The sequence below is a fragment of the Ruditapes philippinarum genome, unplaced genomic scaffold (assembly GCF_026571515.1).
Source record: "Ruditapes philippinarum isolate M1 unplaced genomic scaffold, ASM2657151v2 ctg1893_1_1_1_1, whole genome shotgun sequence".
Classification (NCBI taxonomy): Eukaryota; Metazoa; Mollusca; class Bivalvia; order Venerida; family Veneridae; genus Ruditapes; species Ruditapes philippinarum.
The window spans coordinates 77,240-97,850 of NW_026854917.1; the positions used below are offsets into that span (position 1 = coordinate 77,240).

General features: G+C 34.7%; 1 protein-coding gene and 1 pseudogene across 3 annotated transcripts; both read left to right on the forward strand.

The window, feature by feature from the left end:
* Positions 1–401: 401 nt before the first annotated feature.
* LOC132741511 (uncharacterized) lies at positions 402–13,965 on the forward strand. 3 transcript variants are annotated; one of them, XM_060729698.1, is made up of 6 exons: positions 402–560; positions 3,272–3,372; positions 3,820–3,899; positions 5,350–5,404; positions 10,274–10,323; positions 13,686–13,965. In XM_060729698.1, exons 2-6 carry the CDS (start codon positions 3,279–3,281, stop codon positions 13,794–13,796), a joined length of 390 nt encoding a protein of 129 aa, XP_060585681.1. In that variant the 5' UTR covers positions 402–560; positions 3,272–3,278; the 3' UTR covers positions 13,797–13,965. The 3 variants fall into 3 exon arrangements, with proteins under 3 accessions (XP_060585681.1, XP_060585680.1, XP_060585682.1); XM_060729697.1 differs by lacking the exon at positions 402–560 and adding an exon at positions 664–908; XM_060729699.1 differs by lacking the exon at positions 402–560 and adding an exon at positions 664–826.
* LOC132741509 (zinc finger and SCAN domain-containing protein 12-like) lies at positions 13,796–19,149 on the forward strand (annotated as a pseudogene).
* The last annotated feature ends 1,462 nt before the right edge of the window (positions 19,150–20,611 follow it).

Genomic DNA, 20,611 nt, shown 5'->3' on the forward strand with positions numbered 1-20,611 from the left:
AACACGTGCATGTGAATTTTGTCCGCTTCAGATTTTTAATTTTTATTTATTTTTTTATATTATTATATATATATATTTTTTTTGCTTCTCAACAAAATTATTTTTTTTGTTTCCAAACCCTAGCTCTGTTCAATTTTCGTGGTTTTGTTGTTGCATGTTTGTTTGCGTGTTTGTTTTTTTTGTTGTTTTTTTTTTGGTTCTTTTTTTTGTTCAGTTGTTACTTTTCTCGAGGGCAGTTTATGTTGATTTTTAAAAGAAATATATCAGCGTAGTATCGATGCATCTTTAATTGTTTTATGCATATAACTTAAATACTTTATTTTTTAAAGGGAAGTTCTACTATTTCCTATTTTCCCACGCTCAATATTTTTCCATTCATAAAGAAACACGCCTGCGTGTGTCGCGTTGCATGATGGGTAATCATTAACCGGCGTGCCTGGACTGAAAACCGACAAAGGGAATGGCGACATAAATTAACATTTTGAATTGTGTGAAAATTCATGATAAAAATACTTTATCTACGACTCCACCAAGTTTCAAAAACAGGAATTCTCAAATTAGTAAGTATATGAATATTTTTTGAGAGCGAAGCTTTGAGCTGCCATGATTAAATGGGCGATAACCGGCAACCGAAATTTATGCAGGATTCAAGATGGCGTGTAGTTTGATTACGTGCCCTTGAGAAGGGGGACAAACGTTGTGCCCGAATTGCATAAAAATTATGTACCTTGCAAAAATAATGGTCACTGCTAAAATGTAACCTCGATTGCGACGATGCATGCATTGTTTCGTAGGGATTGCATGGGAATAAATGCTGAAAATAAAGGTCTGCAATTTTCGCTTTAATTGAGAACGGAAAAATGGCGGATTTGGTTCACTCGAAAGTACCACCAAATTTGAAAGGAAATGTACGATTTGAGCTTCATTTTAACAGTTTTAATATTTCTTATAGACTAAAGAACCAGTGTTAATGGAAAGAGGAGACCGAATTTTGATCAGATTATATAATTTTCTAGATCTTTTTAATCAATTTGTAGATCTGCACATTCTTTTATAGTCTGTAACGTTTTCACACTCACACTACCGTATTTTGTCAATTGTGACCCATGGACCATAGAAGTCACTTTCTAGACAAGCTTGAATCTTGAATGAAATTTTCAAAGGTCAGAGACAACTAGTTAGGCCAGATTAGCCTTGACTTATTCACAAACTTTCTTTTCCTACTGTGAAAGGAAAAGAGTCAACTCGGCCCTATACCAACTCGGCACGGGTCAACTCGGCCCACTTTACAAAAATATATATAACGTATTAACTTTGCTTTGCATGTTGTTAAGGTAAATGAATAATGAGAAATCTCTTACTATTAATATTATATAATTTTACATTGGAGATCTACTTCTACGGAAATAAAGTATATATTTAGAAAAAAAAAGTTATTTATTTGTCTTGCAGATTCGATAAAATTAATATAGATCTAATGAAAATGTGTTTCCTTAGATACAGTTTGTATTAAAAGTAATATTCAAAAAATAAGAAACAAAACGTGTTTACTTAATATCATAAGCTTCTAATTAATTGCAGGTGGTCACTAATCAAATTTGAATGAATGAGTCAGTTGGACACTGAAGGTATTTAAATTTACGGTTAAACCTACCACGAGTCAGAAATACAGTGAGATACGCAATCGGTTATCTTTACTCACTATTCTACTGATAAGGAAGCCTGTCTGCTGCTAGTTCGGAAACTGTCAATCCCTGTATTATAAATAATTACAATAATTACAATAAATAGTGATAACACAAACCTAAATATTATTAATTGAAAAGTGGGCCGAGTTGACCCGTGCCGAGTTGGAATAGGGCTGAGCTGACTTGGGGGCCGAGTACGTTTTAGGGCCGAGCTGACCCGGATTCCTGTGAAACTGTTAGTGTAATGCCTAAATACCTATTTTGAATTTTAACTGTCATTTTTTAGACATGGAAAATACATCTGAAATATTACAGGTAGCTAGGACTGATTTTTTTCTGTTTAAATTTGAAAGTATTTTTTAGTTTAATATTTTTTTCTTTCTGTTTCACTGTGGGCCTGCTGGTAAGGGCCATCAACTGGACACTTTTTGAACATTTTTCCAAACTGGCATGCGAGCAGTACCTGTACAAAAATATGGTAGTTACTTAAAATTTATTTTTTATAATGCTCGCTCATCAAAACATTGATTGTTACACATCAATATTCGGCTCGTCACACAAATTATGGAAATTTCATTATGTTCTAAACGATGACTTTATTAGTAAGAAACAACTTCATTTAATGAGGCAACACAGTTGGGCAAGCCCAGTCTTCCCTGTGAGCCAAACATAGAATAACCCTTAGTTATGAGACCTCATGTACATGATGTAGGGTACCGAAATTATTCATTATTTTGTATGAAGAGAAGTAGTTCCCGAACATAAAATATAAGTAACAACCCATTATAATTGTTATTGTATCAGACCTATTGTACATTTTTAATTGTTGAAACCACCATTTTCCCCAGAGGTAAATAGATATAATTCAGGAAATAGAGCGTAGACAGACCGCTGGTATCTATACCCGGTACCCCCAACAAATTCGCATGTAATGGCGTGCGAGAATGCAGGATATTTGACCCATTCAAGCCATAAAATTATTTAATTAGTTTTATAGGTCAAAATTCTGATAACTAAACAGGTTTTCATCACATTTCCCACTAATCTGTACACATGTGGTAATAGTGGAAAACCCTTAAATAGGTCTATTATATAAATGTTTTTGCGCATGCGGGTATAGACGAAATCCCAAACGTTTATACAATGCTTCCGTTAATGGAAGTTTGGGCGTCATTTACTCCTTAATTTTGGCTTGTGACTTCCAAAATTTAATGTTTTTTTCATCTTTACCTATATAATGTGACTTCCAATATCAGAGATTAAGTCCAGTCAATGCGAAAGTAAATTTTTTTTCCCAGCCACAAGGACTGGGATCCTTAGAAATAGTTAGATTTATTTCCAGCCCAGATGATTTTTTCCTGGCCCGGACTCTGAAAGTTAATTTTTTTTAGTGGGTATGATATTGCCATAATTGTAGATAAAAATATTTAGCAAATATGAATTATCAGACTCAACTATATGATCCTATGAAAAAAATATACAGAAACATAAGAAATGAAAGATGATCCCCCAAAAAATAATGAAGAAACACTGATCATATATATGCATATTTAAAGATAATGAATAATAAAATCCATTTTCAGGGTGAAAATGGAAGCGTCAAATGTGCTGCCTATTGTCACAGAAAGTAAAGTAGTTAGTGCTCAATATGCAGATAATGGGGCAGTGCTTTACCAAGGACAAGGTAAGTAAATGATAAGCAGATATTTTGTAAAATACTTACTTAATTTATATTAAAAGAAACACCAGTGCCCTTGGACTTGGAGAGACAGTTTCCTGCTGAGATGAGAAATGTAGAGGTGGAACTTGAAGCAGAACAAATAATTCATGAATATATAGTATATAATATAATGTAAATATATTATAACATTGTAATCATGAAATGAATGTATATATATATTTGTATATAATAATAGTATATTGCTATTTTATTGTTTTAAAAAATTTATAATAATCTTCCAGAAATACTTAACATTGTAAATGTTACTATATTAAGAGGTGGTAAGTCCCACTGTGTGAAATTACCTTCTTTCTGCCAAAAAAAAAAAAGGAAATTTAAAGAATTTATAAGCAGAATTCAATTTCATTTACAACTGCAATAAACTGACAGATTATTTTCTCATTATTTCAGGGGATGCATATGGAAGTATACAGCATGTAACAGACGAAGTCCCACCTGTTATCATGGCAGACCAATCTGCCCAGAATCAGGTCTTTATCACTTACTTGTGTTGTTATTGTAGGCATGGTATTGATCATTTGTAAGGGCTTGTTATTGAGATAATTCACTTGTTTCAGCAATCAGTTTTAAAATTCTGTATTTTTCATGTCAATCATGTTAACAATTTTCAAAGAAGATCTGCAGTGTCTATTCTGGGATAAGTGATTGCGGGCTATTTTGTCAAAGATTTTTGCATATTTTTGGGATAAGTGTGTGAGGATCCCACATCTGAATTGATGAACTTTCTCAAAAAGTGTTAAACTTCCTGTTATCTACATGAATTATGCTTAAGATTATTTTTAAAAATACTGATAATTTCTATAAAGTCTGTAAAGTAAACATGTTTTGAGTACACACTGAGAAGATATGTTACGTTTTAAACTTTACATACTGTAGGTTAAAACATTATGAAGTATGAATAGGTATTATCATTAAAAAAAACTGTCAGTTTTTTTTTAAGAAAGGGCCAACTTAACTTGACCAGTGAAAGAAAATGCAGCTTCTCAAACATAGTTAGTGCATTCTATTACTCAAATTAGACATATTCGGTAAGAATTTTGTAGATTTTAATGCAAAATTTTTGTAGATTTTAATAAATTTTTGCAATGAAAGTTTTTCACCTGAAGATAAGCATAGTATCTCTTTAACTTTTTTTGTTTACATGAACACTGGAAACTAAAGGGAGGTCACTGTAACATAAATTAAATCAGTATTTTCGTTAAAAAAACCAAGAAAGACAATTCTTGTTGCTGTTAAATTGAAAATCATCAGTTGAACGTTTCCATGTATAAGATGTCAACAAAGTGCAGACAAATCACATCATAGTAAAGAATAATTTATTTCTTATATAAACTGACACTAAACAAGCATCGTCGTCATTGGCTCTAGGGGATGCACATTTCAATAGTACTATAGTATCTTGCCCCAAAGCAGACCTGAAAATTCAGCGGCAGAGAGCCATATAGATTGCTACCTTGCAAATTATGTATAAAAAGTCTCTGTCTGGTCTTGACTTGATATAAAAGAGCACCAATTGTTTTCCAAAATTGTCCCTACTCTTTAAAATGACAGGGAAATTCACCCCTATTTTTGAATTTCTAGAAAGGACACAGTATAAATATATATATATTAGGTGGTCTTATTATTAAATTTGTTAACAGCATTGAAAATGTATTACTCCACTTCACATCAGATTATCTTTTCCAAGCCGTTATATATGTTTAACAGAAATGGCCCATGATGTTCGCAGAATAACAATATTGATTTCAATGTTAAAACATTAGAAGAAATCTTTAGTATTAACAATTTTTCTTTAATATTTGTGGTCAGGTTTCAGAGACCTATAGGAAGGTAATACCTTAGTTTATAAAAATCAGAATTGAATATTATGCATCAGCATAGCTAATTATTAATGCTTATAACAAATGTTTTATAATTCAGGGTGATTTTCTGAATGGGAGCCAGGAACTTTTCAGTCAACAATCAGGACAGCCTGGTAAGACATTTAACTTCATTTTAAATATGAGCCGCGTCACAACAAAACCAACATAGTGCGCTTGCAACCAGCATGGATCCAGATGAGCCTGTGCATCCGCGCAGTCTGATCAGGATCCATGCTGTTTGCTATCAGTTTCTCTACTTGTAATAGAGTTGGGAAGCGAACAGCATGGATCCTGATCAGACTGCGCAGGCTTATCTGGATCCATGCTGGTCCAAACCCATTATGTTGGTTTTGTCGTGACGCGGCTCATATATTTTTTTATGCCCTTGAAGAATTGCATATAGTAATTGCATTATTAAACTGAACTTTTATATTCAGACTATTTTAAAAAGACTTCAAAATTCAGTGACTGCTAGTGTTAGCCAGAGTGTCATACAAAGTTATGTCTCTTTTGACAAAGGTAAGACGTCTTTTATAGAGGTCAAAGGTAGATAAAATTTTAAAAAAATTGTGTACACCAAGTATTTAAATCCTATGTATGTAGATGTTTTGCTTAATTAATATTTAAAAGGTGAGACACACTTTTGTTCAATTAAAATACATTATACATTAATGAAGCGTGGTATTATAAAGTAATAAAAACATTGCCATACTAGGAATATAAATGACTTATCTTAGATTTGAAGATGCCTGACAACTGGATTGAAACTTTACAATTTTAAGCTCACCTGTCACAAAGTAACATGGTGAGCTTTTGTGATCACTTTTCGTCCGGCATCTGTCCGTAAACTTTTTATTTAAACGACATCTTTTCATAAACTGCTTAGCCAATTTCATCTAAACTTCACAGGAATGTTCCTTTGGTGGTCACCTTTAAAAATTGTTCAAAGAATTTCATTCCATGCAGAACTCTGGTTGCCATGGCAAAGAAAAGAAAAAACTAAAAATATTTTCTTTTAAAAATCCCAAAGAGGTAAAGCTTAGATATTTGGCATGAAATATTTTCTAGTGAGTGTCTATCAAGTTTGCTCAAATAAAGGCCTTAGGGTCAATATTGGCCACCCAGGGGATCATTGCTTTTCCTTATATGTATATAGTATAACTTAAAATATTTTCTTGTAAAAAATTCCAAATAGCTAGAGCTTACATTTTTGGCATGAAACATCTTCTAGTGAGTGTCCATCAAGTTTGTTCAAATAAAATCCTTCAGGTCAAAATTGGCCCTGCCCGGGGGTCTGGTTTTCCTTACATGTCTATAGTAAAAACTTAAAAAAAAGTCTTCTTTAAAAAGACACAAAGAGCAAAGGCCTAGATATTAAAGTGACATTATGCCCATCCATTGGTAGATATAGAGTGAACAGCTGAAAGTCAAAATAAGTTAACATTTTCTCCTAATTCCTTTCAATTTATAATATACTTCACATGAACGATCAATAACTCACTAGGCCGTGTGAAAAGTGTGTAATTATCCGTCGGAATGTATCTGTAACTTTCAATTTATAAAAAGAGTGGGGCAGTCTTTTTATATATTTAGGTAGATTTATTTTTACCCTAAACATTTTCAAATATCATGTGTTGGTCAATCACTATTATAACGACCAGTTCATTGAAATATATAGTCAATTAAAAACAATTTGACAAAGAGAAAATAAAATGAGCATAATGTCACTTTAAACATGAAACATCTTCAAATGGGTCTCTACAAAGTTTTTTTAGCTCGACTTTTCTATGAAAAGGGGAGCTATCCTACTCGCCCCGGCGTCGGCGTTAGCGTTAGCGTTGGCGTCACACCTTGGTTAAGTTTTTCGTACCACCCCACTTTATTTCAGAAGTATTACAAGTATGGCTTTGAAACTTACCATACTTGTTCACCATCATAACCTCCATCTACAGACAAGAGTACATAACTCTGTCAAGGTTTTTGACAGAATTATGGCCCTTTTTTGACTTAGAAAGTGTATTGAGCTTGGTTAAGTTTTTTGTACCACCTCACTTTATTTCAAACCATTGGAGGTATTGCTTTGAAACTGACCATACTTGTTTACCATCACGACCTTCATCAACAGACAAGAGGACATAACTCTGTCAAGGTTTTTGACAGAATTATGCCCCTTTTTGACTTAGAAAATACATTGAATATGGGTAAAATCCACTTATTGCCTTAACCCTTTGAGATATTGCTTTGAAACTTTTAATGCTATTTCACATCATTACCCCCATCTGTACGCAAGAGAAGGTAACTCTGTCAAGGATTTGTTTTAAAAATTAAGGCCTTTTATCGACTTAGAATCTTGGTTAAGTTTTTAGTACCAGTCCACTTTTTGACTGAACTGTTTGAGATATTAATTTGAAAGTTGGAATACTTGTTTACAATCATGATTCCCAAACATGTCCAGGAGAAGGTAATTCTGTCAAAGATTTTATTTGAATTATGGCCCTTAACTGTCAATGTTTTGTATTATAGGCAAGCACTAAAAAAGTCGAGCGTGCTGTCTTACGGACAGCTCTTGTTAAATTAAAGCCTTTGGGTCAAAATTAGCCCCGCCCCAGGGGGTCATTGATTTTTAGCTCACCTGTCACAAAGTGACAGGGTGGGCTTTTGTGATCACTTTTCGTCCGGCTTCCGTCCGTCGTCCGTAAACTTTTACTTTAAATGGCATCTCCTCATAAACCACTAAGCCAATTTCATCCAAACTTCACAGGAATGTTCCTTTGGTGGTCACCTTTGAAAATTGTTCAAAGAATTTAATGAGGGACAGTAGTGAATAACCTCCCATGAGTACTCCCTATAAATAGATAGGTCCTAAGCTATTGGATTACTCGGACTTTATCGCCTATTTCTTTGTAGCAAACTGAATTAATTAGGGCTAATTATGATCATTTGTAATATTCAGATTAGATATTGCGATAAGATGTAGAATCTGTTGACATAAATTAAACATTTTTTCCTTAAGGTTTACATATTTGTTGATGCATGTGTAAATAATTGATTAAGACATATCAACCTGTCTTATATAAAACTCAACGATAAAAGCAAAGGATTCCAAATATTTGGACCTACTTACATTTTGGTTAACCTCGGTTTTTATCAAGGGAAGATAATCCACTACTGTCCCCCATTCCATGCAGAACTCTGGTTGCCATGGCAACCAAAAGAAAAAACTTAAAATATCTTCTTATAAAAAACCCAAAGAGCTAGAGCTTAGATTTTTGGCATGAAACATCTTCTGGTGAGTGTCTACCAAGTTTGTTCAAATAAAAGCCCTTGGGTCAAAATTGGCCCCGCCCCAGGGGGTCATTGATTTTCCCTATATGCATATAGTAAAAACTTTAAAAATCTTCTTTTAAAGAACCCAAAGAGCTAGAGCTAAGATATTTAGCATGAAACATCTTCTAATGGTTGTCTACCAAGTTTGTACAAATAAAAGCCCTGGGGTCAAAATTGGCCCCGCCCCAGGGGGTCATTGATTTTCCCAATATAATTATAGTAAAAACTTAAAAAAATCTTCTTTTAAAGAACCTGAAAGAGCTAGAGCTAAGATATTTAGCATGAAACATCTTCTAATGGATGTCTACCAAGACTGTTCAAATAAAAGCCCTGGTGTCAAAGTTGGCCCCACCCCAGGGGGTCATTGATTTTCCATTTATACATATAGTAAAAACTTTAAAAAACTTCTTTTAAAGAACCCATAGAGCTAGAGCTAAGATATTTAGCATGAAACATCTTCTAATGGGTGTCTACCAAGGTTGTTCAAATAAACGGCCTGGGGTCAAAATTTGCCCGGCCCTGGGGGTCATTGATTTTCCAAATTTCCTTATATGTATATAGGAAAAACTTAAAAAATCTTCTTTGGAAAAAACCAAATAGCTAGAGTTTAGATTCTAAGCATGAAACATCTTCTAGTGATTGTCTACAAAGTTTGTTCAAATAAAACCCCTGGGGTCAAAATTGGCCCCACCCCAGAGATCATTCATTTTCCCTATATGTGTAAAACTATAGCAAAAGTTGAAAAATCTTCTTTGAAAAAACTCAAATATCAAGAGTTTAGATATTAAGCATGAAGCATCTTCTACTGAGTGTCTTCAAAGTTTGTTCAAATAAAAGCCCTGGAGTCAAAATTGGCCCCGCCCCGGGGGACATTGATTTTCCTTATACGAGTATAGCAAAAACTTAAAAATCTTCTTTTAAAAAGCCTGAATAGCTAGAGTTTAGATATTAAGCATGAAACATTTTCTAGTAAGTGTCTACAAAGATTGTTCAAATAAAAGCCCTGGGGCCAAAACTGGCCCTGCCCCAGGTGTGTCATTGTTTTTAACTATATGTGTAAAGAAAAAACTTAAAAAAATCTTCTTATAAAAATCCCAACAAGCTAGACCTTAGATGTTTAGCATGAAACATCTTCTAATGGTTGTCTACAAAGTTTGTTCAAATAAAAGCCTCGGGCTTTAAACTGGCCCTGCTCCGGGGGCCTATGTACAGGTGAGCGACTTCAGGGCCATCATGGCCCTCTTGTTTTATATATACATGTATATAGTTAAAACTTAAAACTCTTAGATATTTTGCATAAAACATCTTCTAGTGGATGTCTTCCAAGTTTGTTCAAATGAAAGCCCTGGGTCAAATTTGGCCCTGCCCCAGGTCATTGATTTTCCATGTATGTACTGTAAATCCTGTATTTTTCACGATGTTTAAATTTTGGCTATTTTTTCTCAGGTGAAAGGGTCTCCACTTTAACATTTTGACATATTTCCCAGGTGAGCGATCCAGGGCCCTCTTGTTTATTGGTCATGTGTGACAGTCAAACTCATTTTGTAAAGTCTGATAGCTTGGCACTGTGAGGTATAGTACTGTGCATGATATGTACTGCCTGAAAAATAAAACACAAGCCAACAGATAAGACATATTTTAATTGTATGTTTCAGCATATACTGGTAATGATGTTGGCCAGACTCAGACACTTGCTGCAGCCAATGTAAGTTATTTAACATTTAAATTGAATTAAGACATTTTTGGTTATACATGATAAAGAAATAATGAGACTGTCCTAATCAAGCGAAATTTAGATTGTTGTTAGCTCTTGGAGCAAAAAATGCTCCAAACTGAGCTTTTGTAATGGCATTAAGTCTGTCATCATTATCCACAAACTTCTTAAAACATCTCAATCCCAAGGTAAATTTTGACCAAACTTCACAGACTGTTAAACCATCTTGCTTATCTCTACAAATGTTTTTTTCAGTCACGCCCTTGGAAAAAAGGGGATCTATATTCATGCTTTGTCTAATTTTCCACTGCTTTTTAGAGGAAACTGCAGGGTATAGAAATTCTCCCTCTGCCAATCTATCTGTCAGTCTCACTTCTTGTCCAGTCCATAGCTCAGTCGTTCATCAAGGGATTGTGAAAAATAATGTGTCATGTGCAACACCCAGACCCCAACCTTCAAGTCAAGGTCACAATTGGAGATCAAAGTTCACTTTACCTGATATAATGTTTATTGCATGTCTGGTCAATAACTTTTTCATCCATCTAGGGATTTAGAAATAATTTGACACAAATGTTTACAAAAATAAAAGGATGTGTCATTGACAAAACCCAGACCCAAGGCCACACTTAAAGGTCAAAGCTAAACAAGACCTGTCTGTTAAAAGAGCCTGTTTTGTATCCAGACCACAACTTTTCAATTCATCAAACAATTTTTGGCTTGGTTGCACAGGTGCAAACCCGGGTAATAGGATGGTGAATGTTGGGTGGGTGGGGAAATTTTTATCTCAGTTTTCTCAGCAACTACTTATCACAGCCTATTTATATTTGGAATACAGCATAAACCCATAGTCCCTTACCGTGGGATTCGCTTTCAGGTCTGTGGCTCATCCACTTCCTGTTTGCTGATTTTCGTAACAGTTTTCTCAGCAAGTACTTATCACAGCCTCTTGATAATAGGTATACAGCATTAACACATGGTCCCATACTGTGGGAGAGAATTTCAGGTCTTTCGCTCATGCCAGGGCCTTTTCACTAGTTTTGGGGAAGGCGCCCAAGCCCTTTTTGTGAGGAAAAAATGTGCGGTTTTAATACTTTTGAGGAAAAAAATCACATTTTCCACTGGCAGTTTAACCGTTATTACTATAAATAAAGACTTATTTAAATCATACATTTGGGGGAAATATCAAAATATATTTGCATATTTTCCCCCAAACACACTTATTTTAGGAGCTTTCTGTCCAACATAAGTTACAGGGATTTTTTTACAGATTAATTTATTGCCACTTTTTATTTGCCTAAGAATACATTAACTCATATTTCCTAATTATAGAAAATTTATGTATGACATGTGAGGGTCTTTGATTTGAGGTATCCCTCTAGTGGGTTATTGAATAATTAGCTTTCATTGGACAAAAACAATGATCTATTTTTAAACAAGAAAGTTAAACAAATTTTTTTCTTTGATGTTACATTTCTCTGAAAGGGAAAATCTTTGCAAGAAGGGGAATTTTATACTGTTTTTTGGGGAAAAAAGGTAGTAAGTTGGCTTGGGGAAGTAGCCGAATACCGGCTACAGTACAGAAGGGTAAAAAGGCCCTGCATGCACTTCCTGTTAACCGACTTTGTTAAATTTCCATCATAAATGGTCAATGGTATTAAATTTTTGTAACAGTTTTTCAGCAACTACTTACCACAACCTTGTTATTTGGTATTCAGCAATAACACCTGGTCCCATACTGTGGGATTTGATTTCAGGTCAATTGCTCATCCACTTCCTGTTTACTGACTACTTAGTTAAATTATCACCATCAATGGTAGAACATTTTAGTACACAGGGACTACCTTGGACTGAAAATTTAGAGAGAAGTGACTTCTCCCTTCAGGAAAAATAGGGAGAAGTCTTAAAATTTAGGGAGAAGTGATCATCAAAATAGAGTTATATCATTGGATTTTTTTCTAATTTTATTTCACAAAATATACATGTACACCTTTATATGTAGATACATATAAAATATACATGTATATGGCACTGAAAATAAACAAATGTGTATTTGAAAGTCGCTATGATGATATTTAATGAACTACTAGTTGCTCAATGAAGTTTATTTAAGCATTTGATTTATATCAACACAACATTTTTAATTTTTTTTAGGTTCACTAACTTTTAAATGCAATTAATTAAGAAGAAAAGTTCTTTAACTGACAGACTTTAATGTCTCAAGGTCTGTTCACTTTAAGTTTGATTCTGTTTTTACATCATGTTTTTCATGTGATACAAATAACAAGCTAAGATTACGTAGTCATATAGATTTATTTCCAAGAAGATGCTGTTACCACTGACTAATACCAGGGTGGCACTTGGTAATTAAAATTATCTTGTTTCTCTAATATTAACATATGATAAGTCAACAGAGTAATAAAGGTGGGGTACTGCATGTCATGAAGAATCAAGAATAATATGCTGTGAAATAAATTTAAGGCATAACATATCTTTGAATGTTTTTATATGCCCGAAAGGGCATATTATGTTATACCCCCTGGTGTCCGTCTGTCTGTATGTCCGTCCGTTAGCAATTTGGTTTCTGGAGCATAACTTAAGTTCCATTTGGCCCACAATGTACAAACTTCATAGGATGATTGTCCATATTGTGTAGAAGACCCCTATTGATTTTGGGGTCAAAAGGTCAAAGGTCAAGGTCACTATTACCTTAAAACTGAAAACAGTTTCTGGAGCATAACTTAAGTTCCATTTGACCCACAATGTTCAAACTTCATAGGGTGATTGTCCATATTGGGTAGAAGACCCCTATTGATTTCGGGGTCACAAGGTCAAAGGTCAAGGTCACTATTACCTTGATACTGAAAACAGTTTCTGGAGCACAACTTAAGTTCCATTTGGCCCACAATATTCAAACTTCATAGGATTATTGTCCATATTGGGTAGAAGACCCCTATTGATTTTGAGGTCAAAAGGTCAAGGTCACTATTGTCTTAAAATTGAAAACGCTTTCCGGAGCATAACTAAAGTTCCATTTGGCCCACAATATTCAAACTTTTTAGGATGATTGTCCATATTAGATAGAAGACCCCTATTGATTTTGGGGTCACAAGGTCAAAGGTTAAGGTCATTATTAATAACTTAAGTATTAATCAACCTACAGCTGTAAAATTTTATAGTATGAACGGCTAATTCCCATGTCTTACAAATGCTTCATCCTTACTAAAAAAAACACTTTCGGGCATATAATGCTCCACCTAGCGGTGCTCTTGTTCAGAGTTGTAATCATCTTATGAATCAAAATTAAATGAACAGCTTTCGATACGATAAGCTAAGCAATGTCATATTCATTTCAGGTTGCCAATGACAACAGTTCATCCCAGGTAATTGCTGACTTTGACCAAGTCCCTGTGACAGAGCCTGCTATAGTTCCTGAGAAATACATACTCTTGGAGGAGTCAGGTTAATGAAAGCAAACAGCTTGTTGCTGGCATTGAAGCCGGTTGTCAAAGTATCAACTGATATTATAAATACTGGGGGTCAAATCAATACTGTTTCAGAGGGTGATTCTGGCAATGCTGTTAAGGATAAGTCAATGTCTCCTCCAGTTTTAGTGGAGGAGAAGGAAGTTTAATGAGAATGATGTAAACCAAGATGAGGATGCTCCTGTGATTGAAGCTGAGGCTCCTGCTAAAGAAACAAGGGGACGTGGAAGGAGAGCAAGACAGTCCTCTGGCAAATCTGATGAGACTGAGGAAAAGGTTACACCAAGAAGAGGAAGACCAGCAAAAGTGTCTAAATCAGCTGAAAAGAAATTGTAGAAGATGATGACAAGAAACTGTATCCCAAACGTACAAGAGGATCTGTTGACACACCTGGTAAATCAAGTAAGGCAATTAAGGAGGCAGCTGAAGAAATGGAAGAAGATATAAAAGAGGAAGAAATTGAAGAAGAAACACCTGTAAAGAAGGGTAGAGGAAGAGCAAAGAAAAGTTACAGAGGATGCTAAATCAACACCTACTCCAAAAGGGAGAGGAAGAGGTAGAGGCAGGAAGAATACTGATGAAGATGTTGAAGAAAGCCCAACCCCATCTCCAAAAAAAGGTAGAGGACGGGGAAAGAAGATTGTCAAGGAGGATATAGATGATGAGGAGTTAGAAGAAGTTGAGGAAGAAGAGATATCGCCTAGAAAAAGAGGTAGGCCATCAAAATCGGCAACACCTGTGCAAAAAGGTACACCTAAAAGAAAATCAAAAAAAGTTGAAGAAAGTGAGGAGGAGGATGAGGAGGAAGTAGAAGAATTGGAAGAAGATGAAGAATTTGAGAACCCTTTGATAGAAAGAAAACGAGCTGAAATGTTTGGAATAGAATATTCTTCTCCTGCAAAGAAAATGAGAGGACAAATGGAAATGAGGGATGTTAATGAAGATGTTGATGAAGAAGAGGAGGAAGAGCTTGAAGAATTTGATGAGGAGGAGGAAATGGAGGAAGATGAGGAATATGAACAAGCTGTAATAAGAAGGGACCATCAGGGAACTGATAATGACCCGTACAGTTTTGAAGATGTAGACCATGATCCCCAGCCATCAACTTCTAACCAGGGAGAAACTATTGAGCTCAAGCCAGTAGCAGCAACTCCTGTTCCTGCAATGAAAACATTTTCTACTCAAACCCCTATTGAAACACCCGAGCTTGAGAACTTTGTAGAAGTTGTAACCTTCAGTGAATCTCCAGGTAAAAGGACTGTTATGACCCAGACTGATCCAAGATTGAAAAAGAAGAGATTTGGTCCTCTAGGTATTGAAGGTGAAGAATGGGATATGGATGATTCTCCACGTAAACGTCGTTTTAAAGATGACGGTTTAGGTTTGTTTGAGGATACTGAAAACAGGAGACGTTCTTTCAAGAGAAATGCAGAAGAGGCTTTGAAGTGTCCATTCTGTGACAAGGCATTTATAGGGTTAGTTAAACATATCAAAACCAAGCATAAAGATGAACCTGATTTTGAAGAAGAAATGAGAAATGCTAAATGGAGAGAAAGAATCATGAAAGTGTCAACAATGGGTGAGAATGAAGATGGAGAACCTTGTCCTGAATGTGGTAAGATGTCAAAAAATCTTAAACGTCATATGGAACTTCATCAGCAAAACCGCATGCAGATTCCATGCCCCATTTGTGGAAAGGTTGTATTAAAAACTGGAATGAGTTCCCACATGAGAACTGTCCACTCTGGCAGAAGACCTTACAAATGCCCACATTGCGATTATGCTTCTGCTTTCCGAGGAAATCTGAACACCCACATCAAAGGGATGCATTTGCATACTCGTCAGTATCTCTGTAATACATGCAAGGCCGCTTTCAAGACACTGGGAGCTCTAATTGGCCATACCAAGCGTGTACATGAAGGCTGGAAATCTCCAAACCAAAAGATCTTTATCTGTTCAGTCTGCGAGAAAAGATTCACGAAGAAGTACCATGTGGATCGTCACATGTTGATTCACACTGGAGAACGTCCCCACAAATGCCATGATTGTGGACGCTGTTTTAATAACAAGTCTAACCTGATGTCGCACATCCAGCTTGTGCACAAGAAGCTGAGTCCATATCAATGTGATATGTGCCAGGAAACATTCAAAAGGAAGAAGAAGTTGCTGGAGCATATAGGAGAAATTCATGTTTCTGCTGGGGAATCTGCACAAGCCATAGTAAGAAAATACGAGATAGAATATGAAGATGATGAAGATGACGAGAGCTTTGTGAAGCAAGAAATGGATGGTGAAGATGAAGAAGGGGAGGGAATTGAGCAATTACAAGGAGAAGATGGGCAGACTTATGTCACTGTATCAGAAGGGCAGTATGCTGCGATGGTAGGAGATGGTCAGTATCAGACCATTCAGGCTGTTCAAGGTCAGGAAGGGCAGGAGACGATTATAATTGTGCAGACCAATGATCCAAATGAGGTAACTCAAGCAATAGTTAATCAGGGAGGTACCGTACAGTATGCAGTGCAGGATGATGCCACTGTTCAGCAAGAATCTGTTCAACCAGTACAATAAATAATGATTTAATAGTTGTTAATGTGCTGGTAATAGAAGCAGTTGATCTGTTTATTCTTGTACATATTTTATTGCATGTGAAACACACTTCAAAATATACTTCATATTTTTGTTGGACTTCCTTAAAAGTGTTGTACTTAAAAGCATTGTCTAAAATAGGTATTTGTACAGCTGAAATGTGAAAAGATTACTGCTACATGAATATGTTAAAGACAGAAAAGAAATCTGCAAAACTTATCATTCCCTTTGCGTATATCATGAAGGAAAAAAATATATGCTTTAGCTGATGTTGCATGTGAATAAAAGTTGAATTGTGTGCAAAGATTTTATGACTGTGTGAAATATGTCCGAGACTAGTATTCATTTTAAAGAATGGTGCATATATGTATATTTTAGTTGCTGGTACTTTGTTTAAGATATTGTTGTATTTCTTGTTAAGCTTCTAACTATTGAGTTAGGGATGTATATAAATTGTATGCTTGTAATGTAAATATGAAAAGATGCTTTGTTGATCAATTTAATGATTTTTTGTTTTCTTAAATTTGACATTCAAACAGTTAACTTTTTTAGACAGAAATTAATCTTTTTGTGATTTTGGAGTCTTTTAAGCTTATTTTTTTGTATTCATTTTAAAGTATGGTGGAGTAGGAGTACAAAATACTATCACGGTATTGAGGAAATAGAATTTTTAGGTATTTTAACAAAACCAAGAATTTTAGTCATATAGAATATAATGTTTGTTAAATGCCTTAATTGAATTTTCCGGATTAGCATTAAAATTTTTAAATGTCATCAGTTTGGTTTTATAATCATGGTGGTCCCTGGTTTGATTGTCTGGCTGGAGAAATTTCTTCTTAACAAGTGATCTTGATCATTTTGTCTCGCAACTGATTCAGAAATCATGTGGTCAGTGTCTATTCTAGGAAATGAAAAATAGGGGTGATTTTCCCCCCTCTATTTCAAAAAAGGGGGCGATTTTCAAAATCAAGGGGTGCCAATATAAACTGCCAATGTTAAGTCATCTGCATTAAGTTTACACTGAGGCGTTCAACCGATGATGATGAAATAATTAAAACAATAATATTTATTTAAGGCAGCAGAAGTTGTCCCCCCTTAATTTTTAAACGAAAACATATTATTACAGAACTGCCGCGATTGATTATAAAGGGATTGGCAATACAAATAATCGGCCTATCTTTCATGTTTAGATCGTAGCCAAGCTAGGAATTGCCTCATTTTTCTTGATTATTTACTACACTAAAATGGCGCCCAACTGTCAGACCTAGCACACCAGTCCGGTCGATACGGAACATTCCGTTAATTTCCGTCAACTCGCGTAACCAATACCATACGGTACTTAATTATTATAATTAGCGTACAGTTACCTCCCTTCGGTTTTCGGTGTAAATGTAAACAAAACAACCAAATATAATGTGGGATGGAAGTTTTACGTTTTTTTTTACTTTTTTTATAGATGCGCGATTTTCACGCACATGATTTTGAATTGTGCGCGATCTCTGAAATACTAGCGTGAATCGCGCAATCGCGCGTCCTAGAATAGACACTGTGTGGTGTTAGTAGTTGGTCACTTGTGTATAAATTGGTAATTACTGGTAAGTTATCCAGGAAAGATTGTTTGGTAAACTGACCATTGAGATTTAACAAAAAATATGTTAAAATCTGGGTAAAAATCGAACTAACAAAAACAGTTATTTATCTTTGTTCCAATCTTTAATGTTATCTGAATATTAAATCTCACAATCTGTTTTCTTTAGAAGCTTGTAATTGGATAAGAAAAATATTTGTGCATGTACATTTATGTGAATATACATAGTTTACACCATCTCTGACAGTGACACTGACTTCAAAAGTAATCAATTGTTATAATTGTAAATTAATTATATGAATCGCCATCATAAGAATCTGTAAGTCATAACTGATATTGCTATTTTTTTAACCTTTTTTTTCTCCATGTATTGTTATAAAATGAATAATGAGCAAATGCTCTGTTGTATAAGTGACAATAAAATCATCTTTAAGAATAATAAAAAATAAAAATAATAATTTAACTCTAAAGGATATTTCTTTATGACATTTTGCATATTTTTCCATTTTAAGTTATGAAAGAATTAAAAAAAGATATGATTTTGAGCTTTTGCATGTCATTGAAGCTACTTGAGTGAAATGATGTCCTTGATATTTACAGCCTAAGAGTAGAAATCATCTGTTTTAAACATTTGTTAAGCCATCACAAAATGTACATTCAGTTAGTCCATTAATTGAGACTTTTTGATTTAAGACTAAACATTTTGATGGAATTGTGAAGTAGTGATTAAGCTATGATACAAACTGACTTCAAACTGTTGAGCTGGATAATTTTCTTATCTTTCATAAGGCATTGTTAACTTTCTTATTTAAAGCTAATGTATTTGTTGTCTTCAAACATCAATGTCTTTACCATTTATTGTGTACATGATGGGAATCAAATTTTAACATTCCCTTGGATAATGATACTAATGCATTGGATGATTGTGTTGGAGTTTTAAATTTTATTTAAAACTGATGTATGAATGATAAACAGCTACATTGTATTTTACGTTTGCTATGTGATAAATTGATTTCAACAACTTTTGTATCTGAGGTTTGTTTTAAGTGATAAAGTTATACAATGCTTAATTTTTTATGTATCGTAAAGCTGTAAGAAAGGCTTGATGTAATAAATGTTCACCAGCTGTAGATATATATTAAAATATGTGGAAATTTGCATTGCATTGTTTATTCTTACCTTTAATAATGAAGCGTTAATTTACCATCAAACTTGCTATGTACAATCCTTACGATCATTTGAAAATTTTAAAAAAATCAACTTTTTCCACTTGGTTTTCTGAGCTTACTTGAACTGCTTTCAAGATCAACAATTATATGTCGTCCTTCCATATTTACTATGTTAACGCTATATTTGTATATTCCTTAATCAAATGAATACAGTGAGATTTTAAATATGATCCTCTTATTGTCCCCTACCTTTCCGAAGAAAAAGGGTGATTTAAAAATCCGCCTGTTGCATTTGCTATTCTGTCCATACATTAATCGCCGTCTGTCCGCTATTCTTTTTGTGCCCCTACTATGGGGGGATTTAGATTTACCCTTGTCCATCCATCCTTCCATCTGTCCGTTCCTTTTTTGTGTCGCACATAGCTCAAAAAGTAATTGACAACTGACCTAGAGTCATTAAACCTTACAGAAATGTTGATCAGCATGTGAAGTTGTGCACCTGGGTATTTTCATGTGGATATATTAAGTATTTTTAGCTCACCTGTCACAGGGTGAGCTTTTGTGATCGCTTTTCGTCCGGCGTCCGTAAACTTTTACTTTAAATGACATCTCCTCATAAACCACTGAGCCAATTTCATCCAAACTTCACATGAATGTTCCTTTGGTGGTCACCTTTGAAAATTGTTTCAACTCTGGTTGTCATGGCAACCAAATGAAAAAACTTTAAAAATCTTCTTCTAAAAAACCCAAAGAGCTAGCTAGAGCTTAGATATTTGGCATGAAACATCTTCTAGTGAGTGTCTACCAAGTTTGCTCAAATAAAAGCCCTGGGGTCAAAATTGGCCCTGCCCCAGGGGGTCATTGATTTTCCCTATATGCATATAGTAAAAACTTAAAAAATCTTCTTTTAAAGAACCCAAAGAGCTAGAGCTAAGAAATGTAGCATGAAACATCTTCTAATGGGTGTCTACCAAGTTTGTTCAAATAAAAGCACTGGGGTCAAAATTGGCCCCGCCCCAGGGGGTCATTGATTTTCCCTATATGCATATAGTAAAAACTTAAAAAATCTTCTTTTAAAGAACCCAAAGAGCTAGAGCTGAGAAATTTAACATGAAACATCTTCTAATGGGTGTCTACCAAGTTTGTTCAAATAAAAGCCCTGGGGTCAAAATTGGCCCCCCCAGGGGGTCATTGATTTTCCCTATATGCATATAGTAAAAACTTAGAAATCTTCTTTTAAAGAACCCAAAGAGCTAGAGCTAAGATATTTAGCATGAAACATGTTTTAATAGATGTCTACCAAGTTTGTTCAAATAAGAGCCCTGGGTTCAAAATTGGCCCCGCCCCGGGGGTCATTGATTTTCCTTGTATGTGTATAGCAAAAACTTAAAAAATCTTCTTTGAAAAAAACCAAATAGCTAGAGTTTAGATACTAAGCATGAAACATCTTC

Coding starts and splice junctions, on each gene's coding strand:
- LOC132741511 (XM_060729697.1), top strand. Junction 3,373..3,819: donor AGTGCTTTACCAAGGACAAG/GTAAGTAAATGA, acceptor TCATTATTTCAG/GGGATGCATATGGAAGTATA. Junction 3,900..5,349: donor ACCAATCTGCCCAGAATCAG/GTCTTTATCACT, acceptor TTTATAATTCAG/GGTGATTTTCTGAATGGGAG.